This window comes from Schistocerca cancellata, chromosome 1 (assembly GCF_023864275.1).
Source record: "Schistocerca cancellata isolate TAMUIC-IGC-003103 chromosome 1, iqSchCanc2.1, whole genome shotgun sequence".
NCBI lineage: Eukaryota > Metazoa > Arthropoda > Insecta > Orthoptera > Acrididae > Schistocerca > Schistocerca cancellata.
In genome coordinates, this window is record NC_064626.1 from 511,982,410 (window position 1) to 511,997,405 (window position 14,996).

General features: G+C 39.7%; 1 protein-coding gene across 2 annotated transcripts in view; it reads left to right on the forward strand.

Annotated features, from left to right (window-relative positions):
- LOC126178284 (probable ATP-dependent RNA helicase DDX60) overlaps nucleotides 1-14,996 on the forward strand; it is a 267,391-nt gene that overhangs the window by 168,231 nt on the left and 84,164 nt on the right. For both annotated transcript variants that reach the window (XM_049924519.1, XM_049924520.1), the window contains exons 3-4: nucleotides 9,004-13,016; nucleotides 13,506-13,611. In XM_049924519.1, coding sequence (XP_049780476.1) covers nucleotides 9,004-13,016; nucleotides 13,506-13,611 — 4,119 coding nt within the window. The remainder of the gene's footprint in view (nucleotides 1-9,003; nucleotides 13,017-13,505; nucleotides 13,612-14,996) is intronic.

The window sequence follows — 14,996 nt, forward strand, 5'->3', positions numbered from 1 at the left end:
TGCCACAAAAATGTCCCAAAAAAATTTTCTTGTGGCAGAGAAAGATAGCCAATGGCACAAAAATATCGCCAGCAACAAGAAATCGACGGAAATGGATGATACTGGTAGGTGTGGAAGAGATTGTTGGCAGTGATTGTTGGCTGGAAAACAGTGAATAACGAACGTTAAAACTATGGAATGTTGAATAAATAAATCAATAAATAAAAAAGAGAAGAGGACTAAACGGAACAAGATAATAGGAGGAAGATGAAACTAGCACAGTTGGTGACGAAAATATTTGTTTATGGATATATAAAACACTGAAGAAGAGAAAATGTTAAGATGACAGACGTAAGTGATAGCTAACAAAAGGGACAAAACAATGAAGGATGTGGACCATATAGGTGATCTAAATGATTAATGGAAAATCTCATATAGAGATGTGAAACAAATACTAACAAAGAGATAGAGGGGCTGGCCAGTACTTACCTCAGCTCAGTACAGCCGATAGAGACACACAAAACAAAACCGAAAATTTATGTTCCTAGCTTTCGGAACAAATGTTCCTTCATCAGGGAGGAGAGAGGGGAAAGAAAGGGAAGAAGGGAAAGGAGATTCAGTTACTCACAACCCAGGTTATGAAGCAACAGGGAAAGGAAAATAGGGAGGGTAGCAAGGATGGAGGCATGGTTGTCAGAGGGAAGCCAAAGATATTCTACTGTAAGTACTGTGCCAGCTTCAAACCAACGTTCAATACCAAAGGAAGACCACTAAATAAGAAAAATACGGAAAAAGTTGACCAGACCAAGCAAGTATGTCCAGATCAGGGGAAAAGAACACACGTTGCTCTGACAACCATGCCTCCATCCTTGCTACCCTCCCTATTTTCCTTTCCCTGTTGCTTCATAACCTGGGTTGTGAGTAACTGAATCTCCTTTCCCTTCTTCCCTTTCTTTCCCCTCTCTCCTCCCTGATGAAGGAACATTTGTTCCGAAAGCTAGGAACATAAATTTTCGGTTTTGTTTTGTGTGTATCTATCGGCTGTACTGAGCTGAGGTAAGTACTGGCCAGCCCCTCTATCTCTTTGTTAGTATTTGTTTCACATCTCTATATGAGATTTTCCATTAATCATTTTGTATTACATTGGCTGTTATTGGATATAAATTACATTTTTCTTTCAAGTATTGCAGTTTCTCACTTTGTGTTTGCATTCCATTACTTGTGATCAAGTTTTGACCTACATTAATATAATGATCATTAAATATAATAACCTATCATAAACAGTTTCTGTAACAATATTATGAGAAGAATAGTTGCTACTCACTATAGTGGAGATACTGAGTCACATATAGGCACAACAAAAAGACTGTTGGAAAGTGAACTTATACAGCCAACAAGCTATTTGTCGAAAATAGATCACACACACACACACACACACACACACACACACATAAACATGATCTCAGTCACTGGCAGCTGAAGCCTGGATGCGAGCAGCAGTGAATGATGGGAGAGGCAGTTGGGTGGTGGGGGTAAGGAGGAGGCTGCAGTGGGGGAGGGGAAGAGATAGCAGGGCAGGGTTGGGGGATGGTAAATTGCTGCTTGTGGGAGCGAGCAGGAATGAGGTGGAGACAGAGTAGGACAACTAAGTGCAGTCAGGAGGTTAGACAGGGGTTGGGGGGGGGGGGGTTAGTGGAAAAGGAGAGAAGTAAAGAGACTGTATGTGTTGGTGGAATAGAGTGCTCTGTAGAGCTAGAATGGGAACAGGAAAGGAGCTAGTTGGTTAAGGACCATGACCGAAGGTGCGGCCAGGAGGGTTATGGAAACATAGAATACACTGTAGGGATACTTCAAACCTACTCAATTCAGAAAAACTGGTATTGATGGGAAGGATAAGATGGCACAGGCTGTGAAGCAGTCATTGAAATGAAGAATGTTGTGTTGGGTGGCCTGCTCAGCAACAGGGTAGTCCAGCTGTTTCTTGGCCACAGTTTGTCAGTTGCCATTCATGTGGACTTTGTCGTTTGGCATTCAGGCAGGCAGACAGACAGCTTGTTCATTTGTCATGGCCATGTTGAATGCATCACAGTGGTTGCAGCTTAACTTGTAGATCACATGGCTAGTTTCACAGGTAGCACTGCCTTTGAAGGGATAGGTAATGTATGTGGTGGAAACATGTATGAGACAGGTCTTGCAGCTAGGTCTATTACAGGGATATGAGTCATAAGGCATGGGGTTGGGAGCAGGGTTTATGTGGGGATGGATGAGGATATTGTGTAGGTTTGGTGGGCAGCAGAATACCTCTGTGGCAGGGCTGGGAAGAGTAAGGGTAGGACATTTCTCATTTCAGGGCATGATGAGAGGTAGTCATAACCTTTGCAGAGAATGTAATTCAGTTCCTCCAGTCTTGAGTGATATTGAGTTGTGACGGGAATGTTCCTCTGTGGCTGGATGGTGAGACTTTGGGAGGTGGTGGGTGACTGGAAAGATAAGGCACAGGAGATCTGTTTTTGTACATGGTTGATAGGATAATCACGGTCTGTAAAGGCCTCAGTGAGACCCTTAGTATATTTAGAGAGTGACCACTTGTCACTGCAGATGTGATGACCATGGATGGCTAGGCTGTATGGAAGGGACTTCTTGGTATGGAATGGGTGGCAGCTTTTTGAAGCAGAGTGGTGGTTAGTAGGTTCGACATGGACGGAGATAGTGATGTAGCCGTCTTTGAGGTGGAAGTCAACATCTAGGAAGGTGGCTTGTTGGGCTGAGTAGGGCCAGGTGAAGTGAATGGGTGAGAAGCTGTAGAGGTTCTGTAGGAATGTGGATAGGATGTCCTCACCCTTGATCCAGATCACAAAGATGTCATCAGTGAATCTAAACCAGGTGAGGGGTTTAGGATTATGAGTGTTTAGGAAGGTTTCCTCTAGATGGTCCATAAATAGGTTGGCATAGGATGGTACCCTGTAGGTAGTAGCCATATCCCAGATTTGTTTGTAGGTAACGCCTTCAAAGTGGAAGTACTTGTGGGTGTGGATTTAGTTGGTCATGGTGGCTAGAAAGGAGGTTGTTGGTTTGGAACCTGTTGGACGATGGGAAAGGTAGTGTTCAACAGTGGTAAGGCCATGGGCATTAGGGATATTAGTGTAAAGGGTGATGGCATCAATGGTGACAAGCAGGGCACTGTGTGGTAAAGGAACAGGAATTGTGGAGAGTCAGTGGAGAAAATTGTTGGTATCTTTTTATATGGTAGGGTAGGTTGCGGATAATAGGCTGAAGGTGTTGGTCTGGTGGGAGCAGAGATTCTCTCAGCCAAGGCACAGTTACCGGCCACAATGGGGCACCCTGTGAGGTTGGGTTTATGGATTTTAGGAAGCATGTAGAAGGTAGAGTGCGGGGGGTGGAAGGGGTGAAGAGAGAGATTGACTCTTGGAAGAGGTTCTGGGATGGTCCTAAGGATTTGTGGAGATACTGTAGATCCTGCTGGATTTCTGGAATGAGGTCGCTGTGGCAGAGTTTGTAGGTGGATGAATCTGACAGTTGGTGGAGTCCTTCTGTCGGGTAATCCTTGTGGTTCAAAACAACAGTGGCGGAGCCTCTGCCGGCAGGTAGGATTATAAGGTCGGTATCAGTTTTTAGGTGGTGGATTGCAGCTCTTTCTGAAGATGTAAGGTTAGTTTGAGTTGAGGGATTTGGGAAATGACGGTGAGGCAAGGTTCAAGGTTAAGAAATTCTGGAAAGTTAACGGGGGGTGGGTTGGTGGGGGGGGGGGGGGTGATTTGGGGGCAGTGGCAGTGGATCACAATTGGATGGAGGAGTGAACTGAGTCAGGCAGGTTTTAAAATTGGTCTTCGATTGAGTCTGGTAGGAACTGGGAAAAGGTAAGAAGGACATGAACAAGTCCTGAATGAGTGAATTTAGGAGTGAGGCAGAAGGTGAGACCTTTGGGAAGAACTGATACTTCTGTGGGGATGAGGTTAAGCTTTTTTGCTGCTACTATTACTTCCTTGTATTTTTTACTAAAGCATTTAATATATGTCTTCAAAGTAGTCTTCTGTTTTTCATATTTATGTAGCATTTGGGACTTTCTGATGACTTTTTGAACCCCCCCCCCCCCCCCTCCTTGTTATCCATGCATTAGATTCTTTTGTTCACTTTAATTCTCTTCAGTGGGAATGCATTGTTTTAACAGTTTTTATATAAGAATGTGTTGCATTTTACACCTGCAGAACTATAGATTACCTTGTTTCAATTTACATCTTTAACATAAGACCCTAATGTTGTCTTTATTAAGTAATCTTGTCCCTACATATTTGTGTTTGGTACATTTCTTGTGAGATTTCTTTAAAAGCAGTTTAATTTATGGGCGAGCAGAGAAAACAAGAAACCTGGATTTATGATGTCAGCTTTATATCCACATTTTGATGTATCAATGAATATTTGGTCAATTATAGTTTCACTTTTGCTGTCGTATCTTGTGAAATCTTCTACACATATATCTGTATTGTATGTTCTTTGCAGAGCGACCAGTTTCTGCCTTTTGTGTACTGTTATCTCTGAAATCAACATTGTAAACCTGAAGCACAAGAAATTATGTATTTTTACTTACTGATTAGACAGTTGAGAGGTTTTCCATATTATCAGAGAACACTTTCAAGTTGCCAGATGGGGCTCTATATGTTCATGCAATTATAGTTTTACTTTCTGGTAGCTCACATAAACAACACTCAAAATCTATTTCAATACATCTCACATTTTTAAATAAAATTTCCCATGATTTAATACATGTTCTTACATATAAAGTCAATGGCCTTACTGCAGTGGTAACACTTGGTTCCTGTTGTACCACTGTCTGGCTTGGCTAGCACTTGGATGGGTGACTGTCTGGGTCTGGCGAGTGCTGTTGGCAAACAAGGTGCACTCAGTCCTTGTGAGGCCAATTGAGGAGCTGTTTTATTGAAAAGTAGCAGCTCCAGTCATGAAAACTGACGACGACTTGGAAAGTGATGTGCTGACCACATGCTCCATACTTGCATCCAGTGACTGCTATTGGCTGAGGGTGACATGATGGTCAGTTGGTACTGTTTGGCCTTCCAAGGTCTGGATGGAGTTCTTACATAAGCACATCTTCCACCAGCTCTTTATGTTTCCCTACACAAGCTGGTAATCATCTGAAAATCTGACATTCCAGCAGAACATTTTTTTTTTGTTTCTTACAGCCAAATGTCAGCTACACAGAGGGCTGATAGCTCCTTCCATGTATCATTCAAAAGGCTCTATAGTTCATATAATTTATTGATTATGCCTGTTAGAGAATTAATCAAGTCTATACGAGGTACATTTCTAGCCTTATTGATTCTTTGGAGTGAATATTCTTTTTTCATCTTTGTTGTGATCTTCACACCCTGTAAATCCAAGACTTCTACTTTGTCTTTGTCTGCAGTGGACTGGGCCATAAAACCCCTCCCAACAATATAGTTAAATGCTACATGTTCACCTTCATATTACATTCTGGATTCACTACTGTATTATAATGCCTTTATTTGCATTTATAGATAGACATTTTTGTTGTATAGGTCTTCAGTTTTACTATAGAAAATATAGCAAAGTCATCTGCAAATGCAAGACAGTTCATTACAATTCTTTTTTTCTTTTTCTTCATGACCCTATTGGTGATATCTTACATTTATTCAGTATTTCATTCCAATTTCTTATTGTTTTTCCTAGAACACAATTAAAAATAACTGGGGATAAGTCATCACCTTGCCATACACTGTGTTTGTTTTGAAGAGCTGAGATGTTTCTCCCATAAAATTCAGTTCAGGTACTGCCAGTAAGTGTTTCATGAACTAGATTTTCTGATTTAGACTTCACACCAAACTGTCAGAATATTTTATTTGTCAGTCAATACAATCAAACCCTTTCTTTGAAATCAACAAACATTACTACATCTTTTGAATTTAGTAAAATGTGGCAACTGGTAGACATCAAATTAAATTTTTATTCAACAGATGGTCTGTCTTTCCTAAAACCATCTTGTTATTCTCCTAAATGACTGTCTGGTGTTGTTTCTACTCTGTTTAATAGAATCTTGGAAAATATTTTATATACAACTGGTAGCAAAGAAATTCCTCTGTAGTTGTTAGCATCTTATTGCCTTTTTAATGCAGTGGATATATCAGAGATACCTTCGACTCTCCTAGGATTTTTTCTGTTGTCCATATTTCTTCAGATATTAATTTTAGCTCATCTTTTTTTGAATTTTTGGTAGAGACCATTTCAGAAATTCCACTGTAATAGTCTTTTCCACTAATTTTAGTCTGCAGCTCATGGTCCAAAGGCTAGCATTGCTGCCTCTAGATCATGGGGTCCCGGCCGGGTTGGGGATTTTATCTGCCCAGGGACTGGGCGTTTGTGTTGTCCTCATCATTTCATCACCATCATCGTCATTCATGACAGTGGCTAGATTGGACTGTGTAAAAAAATTTGGACTTTGTACGGGTGCTGATGCCCATGCACTTGAGCACCCCCCAAACCAAACATCATCATCATCCTCCACTAGTTTTATTGTTTTTCAGGGTTTTAATTACTTCTTTAATTTCTTTGATAACTGGATGTAAATCTTCTAGATTTTCATGAGTTCTCAAAATTCCAACTCAAGGATTGGTTCTGGATGATTAAAAACTCAATCAAATAGTTTGCAAGTATTTTGAAATCTTCAGTGCTGCTTCAGCCAAGTCCACCAAGGTTTGGTATCCTTTCAGTCTGTCCTTAAATTTCTGATGAAATCATGGAAACTGCAGATTGGAATGTCAACTGTGTAAGGGAAAAGATAGGTTACTGTTCACCATAAAGATGACACGTTGAGTTGCAGACAGGCACAATGAAAAGACTGTTACACATTTAGCTTTTTGCCAAAGCCTTCTACAGATAAGGAAACACACACAAGCAAGCACATATCATGCATACATAACTGCCATCTCTGGCAGCTTGGCTTGGAATGCAACTGTCATGTTGAATGGAAGTAGCCATCTGGAAGGTGCATTGGGGGGGGGGGGGGGGGGGTTAGCAGATCATAGGTAGGAGACAGAGAAGAGTGCTGTTTGGCGGAACATACAGGGGCTAGGAGGAGGCACAAGACTGCAAGCAGGTGCTCCATCGGGAGGCTGTAGGCAGAGAGGTGGGAGTGGAAAAGGAGAGGAGCAGGGAAGGGAAAAGACATGCAGGTGCATTGACAGAGGGTGGGGCACATAAAAAATGTAAGGGGACATGAATAGTGAGGAAGTGATAGGATGGAGGGGGCAGAAACTGTAGGGTAGAGGGTGTGGGGACAGTATGTTACCTTAGGTTGAGGCTGGGATAATTTAGGGAGTGGAGAATGTGTTGTAAGGATAACTGTCATCTGCACAGTTCAGAAAACCTGGTGATGGATGGGAGGATCCAGATTGTGGTGTGGATTGTGAAACAGCCATTGAAATCGGGTCTGTCATTTTCAGCTGCATGCTGTGCCACAGTGTGGCCTACCTTGATCTTGGCCACAGGTTGGCGGTGTCCATTCATCCTGTTGGACAGCTGGTTGGTAGTCATAGCAATGATTGCAGCAAAGCTGGTATGTGACACAGCTGCTTTCACAGCTGGCTTGGCCTCTGATGGGATAGGATAGGCTTATGACAGGACTGGAATAAAAAGTGATGGATGGATGGAATTGGCAGTTCTTTCACCTGGGTCTTCCACATGGGTATCGTCCTTGTGGGGAAAGGTTGGGATTGGGAGTGGGTCAGAGGTGGACTGGGATGTTGTGGAGGTTGTGTGGGTGATGGAACACCAAGATACACTGTCCCTGGGTGGCCACGCTGTATGGGAGGGATATTTTGGTGTGGAAGAGATGACAGCTGTTGAAGCGCAAGTACTGTTTGTGGTTGACGGGTTTAATATGGACAGTGGTGTGAATGGAGCTATTTGGGAGGAAGAGGTCAATGTCCAGAAAGTGGTATGCTGGGTTGATGAGGACCAGGTGAAACAAGTGAGAGAGAACATGTTGAGGTTGCAAAGGAATGAGGATAGGGTATCCTGGCCCTGAGTCCACATCATGAAGATATCATCAGTGAACCCAAACCAGACTAGGGGTTTGGCATTTTGGGAGGCTAGGAAGGTTTTCTCTAAGTGGCACATAAATGGGTTGACAAAGGAGTGTGCCATGTGGGTGCCCATCACTGTGTCATGGATTTGTTTGTATGCCTGTCCTTCAAAGAAGAAATACTTATCAGTTAGGATAAAGTTAGTAAGGTGTATGAGGATTGAGGTATTGGGCTTGGAGTCTGAAGGACATTGGGAAAGGTAGTGTTCAATAGTTGCAAGACCATGAACATGAGGGATATTGATATGTAGGGAAATGGCATCAACAGTGATGAGTTGGGATCCAGAAGGTAAAGAGGTATGGATAGTGGAGAAATGGTGAAGGAAGTGGTTGTTACCTTTGACTCAGGAGGCTAGATTATGGGCAATTGGTTGGAATCTTTTTCCTTACATTTTTGATAAAACCAGAGTATATATTTTTTGTTTTCCTCAATTTCTGCAAGTTTCCTCTTTTCAGAATCACTTTTACTTCTTCTAATTATCCTTGCTATTTCCTACCATTGCTGTTTAAATATATTATAATGTTAAATATTAATTGAGCATTTCCAGTTTTGCCATTTTTTCCATCTGTGTTAAAGTTTCTTCACATATTTGATTCCACCATCTTTTGTATTTATTTTTCATTGACATAGATGTTTCCTGTCCACCATTATTAATGTATTTAGATAATTCTTGTCAATTGTTACATTCAGCTATTATAATTGTCTTGACTTTTATGAATAAATTCTTTTGTTATAGTAAGTCTTTCTGTATTATATTTTACTAGTTGTGATTTTTTTCATATTTTACAATTTAGGACATTAACATTTATAAATTTTTTCATGTTTATTTTCTAATTTTTTGCTTTTGTTTATTTTGCAATTTGTTAACATACCAAATTTAATGTCACAGGCTTCAAGAATTCAAAAGGAAAAATTTTTTACTGCAGTAACAGACACTGCAGAGAAAATATTATCATGCCACGTGCAATACAATGATATAAATGATATGATAGCAGACAGACGAAGTTTCTTGGTGGATGGTGATTCCTTGTTGATAAATGCAGTAGAAAGAAGCGGTATAGAAAGTGCTGGAGGTGGACAAATGTTGCACTGCGTGTATTTATGTGAGCGCCTGCTTCAGATTTTTACAAGAGTTAGTGGAACCTTTGAAATAGTGTTTTCTAAAATGTGGGACAAAATACTGAAGGACAATCACAGCATCCGTTTGGCGAAATCAGTCTTAAAACATCATTTCAGATACAATACAAAATTCTTTGTTCATGAAGTAAAAGCAATTTGGAGTGAAGATTTTAGCCAAATTCTTATGCAATTGAGACCCAGTTTTTTGCTGTGTGACATTTTACCTGAAGAATGTAGCTCATATTTTTCTGAGGATAGTTACAGATGGGTGAAACTGATGTCCTCTGCAAACATTTTGTACAGTGTTGGACAAGGTCTTCCTTGTGTTGATTTTCGTGATATTAGTCTGGATGTTTCTACTATTAGGGCATATGTTATTGATTCTGTACCTACAATCAGTGAGTGGCTTCCAGTCTTCTCTAGGATGTTTATGAAAATCACAAAAGACGAGGATACAGTGGAGACACTGGTTCAAATTCCACAAGACTTATTTAGTGTTAGGAGACTCCTATACATTGGCTCTGCTGTTATGTACCTTACTTTAAACAAAGACACTGATGCTGTAATGTTAGTAAAGATACTCCTCCTGAAATGTGCAGTTCTAGATGTTATGCCCCTGAAATTCAGAGCATTTCCACCTCCACTTGAAGTGCCAAAGGAAGCTTCACATTTTATAGCAGAAATTCACAAATTCATGCACTTAATAATGGAAAATGTACTGACATCTGATTGTTGTTTTAGTACAGTACCTGACATTTGGCAAGGTAACTTATTTTTGAAGCTTCTTGTGACATTAAAAAATAGTGCACTTGAACATAAAAGTGGACTTGGCAGTGTAATGGGAGAAATTTATGTTAGTTTAACAAATATTTTGAGTGCTATTTGGGGAAGCACATTGGAGCCGTTTCCAATAACATTAAAAGGCTTAACATGGACCCAGGAAATAAAATTTAAACAGAATGAAAATTTAAAACTTAATACTGAAGCTGCAGCTCTTGGACAGTTTAACCAACTTCTCCCAATATCATGCAGTCTTACAAGAGAGTTTTGTGGTGAAGCAGTTTTAAACAATCTTGTTAGACTTCAAAATCATGCAGCAGAAATGCAGTCATTTATTTCTAGAAACCTTGATTTTGAAGAAAAACATCACTGGCATTCTCGGAAGAAATTGACTGATGATTTCAGCAGAATACCTGAGAACAAAGCAACAGTAGGAAACAGTGTAGACCAAAGATATGCTAGGAAAAGAGTACAGAAACATCAGGCACAATTTGCAAGGTACATGAATATTTATGGAACCAATCTTGAAGGAAGATTGATACAAAGAGATGTAATCATTAGAGAACCCAAACTAAGCAACAACACTGCTAGTGTGGTTAAAAGTAAAAAGCATCAAAAGAAGAAGCCTGAAAAACCAAAAAAGGCAGATATTATAAGAAAACAGAATAATGAGGCAAAAAGGCGTCAGCATGAAGATGATGACAAAATTACATTTAAAAACAGCAGCACAAAAATTAAGAAGTTTCGCATGAAATTTGAATTTGATGAGGCATTACAGGAATTAGAGTTACTGAAAAAAAAATTAAAAACTGAATTATTTGAACTGGAAATGCTATTACTGCAAGCAGAAATTTTGCATAAAAAATTACAGTTTTATTTTGAAGAGAAAGGTGCTGGAAGTTCAGATGTTGTTGAATTGTACAAAAACCTATTCCTTCTCTTGAGAGACATTCTTATTGGTTCAGAGTGCAAGTATGAATTATCTGCTGAAAACAAAAAACAGATAGCAAATTATCTAACTTCTTTGAACATGCCTGATATCAGCAGTGAATGGAATTTGCCACATGTTCAAAATAATGCAAAAATGACAATTATAGATCTAAGAATGTCCTGGGCAGAATTTCAACTGAAACATTTAGGACCTTATTTGATACGAACAAATCAAGGTGAAATTGATGACGAACTAGGCTTTGCCCCAGATGATTGGCAGAGAATGCTAATTGATGTTGTAAGAAAACGTCAGTCTGCAGTTGTTGTTGCTCCAACTTCCTCTGGTAAAACTTATGCATCTTACTACTGCATGAAATCAGTACTGAAGGAAGGATATGAAGGAATTGTTGTGTATGTTTCCCCCACAAAAGCTCTTGTTAATCAAGTAGCAGCAACTGTGTATGCACGCTTTAAAAATGTTACAATGCGAGATGGTCAGTCAGTTTATGGAATATTTACCCGTGATTATAGAGAAAATGCGTTGACCTGCCAAATATTGGTGACTGTACCTGAGTGTTTGGAGATCTTGCTTTTGTCACCTCGCATGTGCAGTTGGGTTAAGAGGTTGCGTTACATTATATTTGATGAGATTCATTGTTTATCAGGAATTGCTGGTGGGCTGTCATGGGAAACTGGATTGTTGCTCACACGTTGCCCCTTTTTAGCTCTTTCTGCAACAATTGAACAGCCTGAAATTTTGCAACGTTGGTTGCAAGAATCAATGAATTTTAAAAAGATTAGGGATATGCAGGATGGCTGCAAGCAGGATGATTCACATTATATGGTATCTCTTATAACACACAGTGAAAGACATAATGATCTTAAGAAGCATATCTATGTTCATGAACAGAATTCATTGGTTCACATGCATCCATATGCATGTCTGATAAATAAGATAGTGGACACTTACAATGGTATTCCAGCTCATCTGTCCCTCTCTGCTGAGGAGACATTATCATTGTTTGTCACTCTACAAGGCGTAGAACAAACACACACAGATGTAGGATATTTAAGACCAGAAAGATTCTTCAGAAGAAATAGCCAGAAACTTTTTATTACCCGATCATCAGTTAAAGAGTATGAAAAGGAACTGAGGGAGTTACTGGGTAAATGGGCACATGAATTTAATGATTCATTTGCATCTGTTGTCAGCCATTTGGGTCATGGTGCACAAAATCTTGTTCACAATTTGCCAGTGAAAGAAGTAACATCTCAACTTCCATCTTTAATTGAAACTTTGGGAAAAAACAAAATGTTTCCAGCAATTGTGTTCCTGTTTAATCGTAATCTAATACATAAATTTTTGCATAAACTAAATGGATATTATGATGAAAAATCACAAGAAGTTTTGAACAGTTCTTCAGATGACGATGATAGAATAAGTACTGCAACACAACCAAAGACAATAAGGAAAGGTAAAGAAGTTTATCTGAGAGAAAGAAGAACATATTCTTTGGGACTGTTGAAGGGAAATGCCTCTTCTATGCGCAATGTTGGAGTTGTAGACAGTGATGATTTAAAATATATTGAAATGCGTCTCATAAGGAAAGGCCTCAAGAAAGATCATCCATTTGTGCAAGGGTTAAGAAATGGTATAGGAATTCATCACGCTGGCCTTAACTCAGTACAGAGAGGAACAGTTGAAATGATGTTCCGTATGAAAGTGCTGAATGTTGTGTTTGCGACCTCTACCTTGGCTCTTGGCATACACATGCCCTGCAAGACAGTTGTTGTGGCTACAGATAGTCCATTTCTAACACCACTGAATTATCATCAAATGTCTGGGCGTGCAGGAAGACGAGGATTTGATGTTGAAGGACATGTTGTATTTTGGGGAGTAAAGGAATCAAAGATTCAGAATCTCCTCACTGGAAAACTGCCAATTATGTGGGGTAACTTCCCCATGACTGTATCTTTAGTGCTACGACTTCTCCTCCTTGTCAGCATGTGTGACGAGTCAATGCCAGAAAATAATGCTGATAGGGAATCAATTCAGAAAGAGGCAATATCGAGGTTAGTATAACACATTGTATGCTGTCCAGTAAACAATGGTTATTGATGTTTTTTGTATAATGAAACTTTACTTATGGTAAAAATTTTATGATTTTTGGTAACACAGCTATGTTTTTTTTTTTTTTTTTTTTTTTTTTTTTTTTTTTTTTTTTTTTTCATGATAGAACATTGAGGAGTCATTAATATATTTTAATATTAATCATCCAACATTTTGGCATGTGGACATGACAGATTGATAAACAATTCCTTGAATATCACAGTGACAATAGTACTTTTTCCTGTTGTAGAGACCATAAAGCTAATGTTATTTGCACATTATGAATTAAACTAATGGTGCCACATGTTAATAAAATTTTAGCACATAAAATTGTATGAATTAAAAAAAATATTTTTATTGAGCATTTGTTATACAATATTGTAGGTGGTAAACTTCTACTTAAAAACAGTTTTCCAGACTTATATCTTAACATCTTTGCTCATTTCTCCCAGGGCTTTGACTTTCCTCAACTGCAACTTAATCTATCAGCATTTTGCGGAATTAAAGCAGCAAATGAAACATTTCTTCGCTTTCTCCACACAGTTGCTGATGTTGCAGGTATGCTACGAAATTTATACGTTAACCTCTTGGGTAAGCTTAACAGTTTCTTCAAAAATTTTGTGTGTCTCATATCAGGTTGTTTATGCTTAGTAATTCAGACATCTCTGCCTAAACTCTTTGCCTTTACAAATGTCTGCTTGTGTCTGTGTATGTGCGGATGGATGTGTGTGTGTGTGTGTGTGTGTGTGTGTGTGTGTGTGTGTGTGTGTGAGTGTATACCTGTCCTTTTTTCCCCCTAAGGTAAGTCTTTCCACTCCCGGGATTGGAATGACTCCTTACCCTATCCCGTAAAACCCACGTCCTTTCGTCTTACCCTCTCCTTCCCTCTTTCCTGATGAAGGAACCGTTGGTTGCGAAAGCTTGAATTTTGTGTGTATGTTTGTGTTTGTTTGATATATATGAATATAATAGAGGGAAACATTCCATGTGGGAAAAATATATCTAGAAATAAAGATGATGAGACTTACCAAACAAAAGCGCTGGCAGGTCGATAGACACACAAACAAACACAAACATACACACAAAATTCAAGCTTTCGCAACAAATGGTTGCTTCATCAGGAAAGAGGGAAGGAGAGGGAAAGACAAAAGGATGTGGGTTTTAAGGGAGAGGGTAAGGAGTCATTCCAATCCCGGGAGCGGAAAGTCTTACCTTAGGGGGAAAAAAGGACAGGTATACACTCGCACACACACCCATATCCATCCGCACACACACAGACACAAGCAGACTTTTTCATATATATATATATATATATATATATATATATATATGGAGGTAGTGGACTGTGTGTGTGTGTGTGTGTGTGTGTGTGTGTGTCCCTCACCTCCACCCACTCCCTCTAATCATATCTTCCTTCCCCCTTCCTCTGACTACATCCTCCTTCCCCTTTCTCATTCTATCTCTACCTCCCCTTCTTCCTTTTCTACCTGTTCAGCACCCCTCTACACATTCATAGCTGCCTCATGCATCTCCCCTCTCTCTGTCCATTTCCTCCTCCCCTGGCTCTGCCTATTCCCTCCTCTATCCATCTCAGTTCTCAGCCTTGCTCATCAGCACATGTAGCCTGTGGAATACAGTTCATTCAATGAAATGTCTGCTTGTGTCTGTGTATGTGCGGATGGATATGGGTGTGTGTGCGAGTGTATACCTGTCCTTTTTTCCCCCTAAGGTAAGTCTTTCTGCTCCCGGGATTGGAATGACTCCTTACCCTCTCCCTTAAAACCCACATCCTTCGTCTTTCCCTCTCCTTCCCTCTTTCCTGATGAAGCAACTGTTTGTTGCGAAAGCTTGAATTTTGTTTGTATGTTTGTGTTTGTTTGTCTTATAAGCAATCTTCATTGTAGAATGACTGAATTTTCCTGGTATCGTACCAATGAATCAAA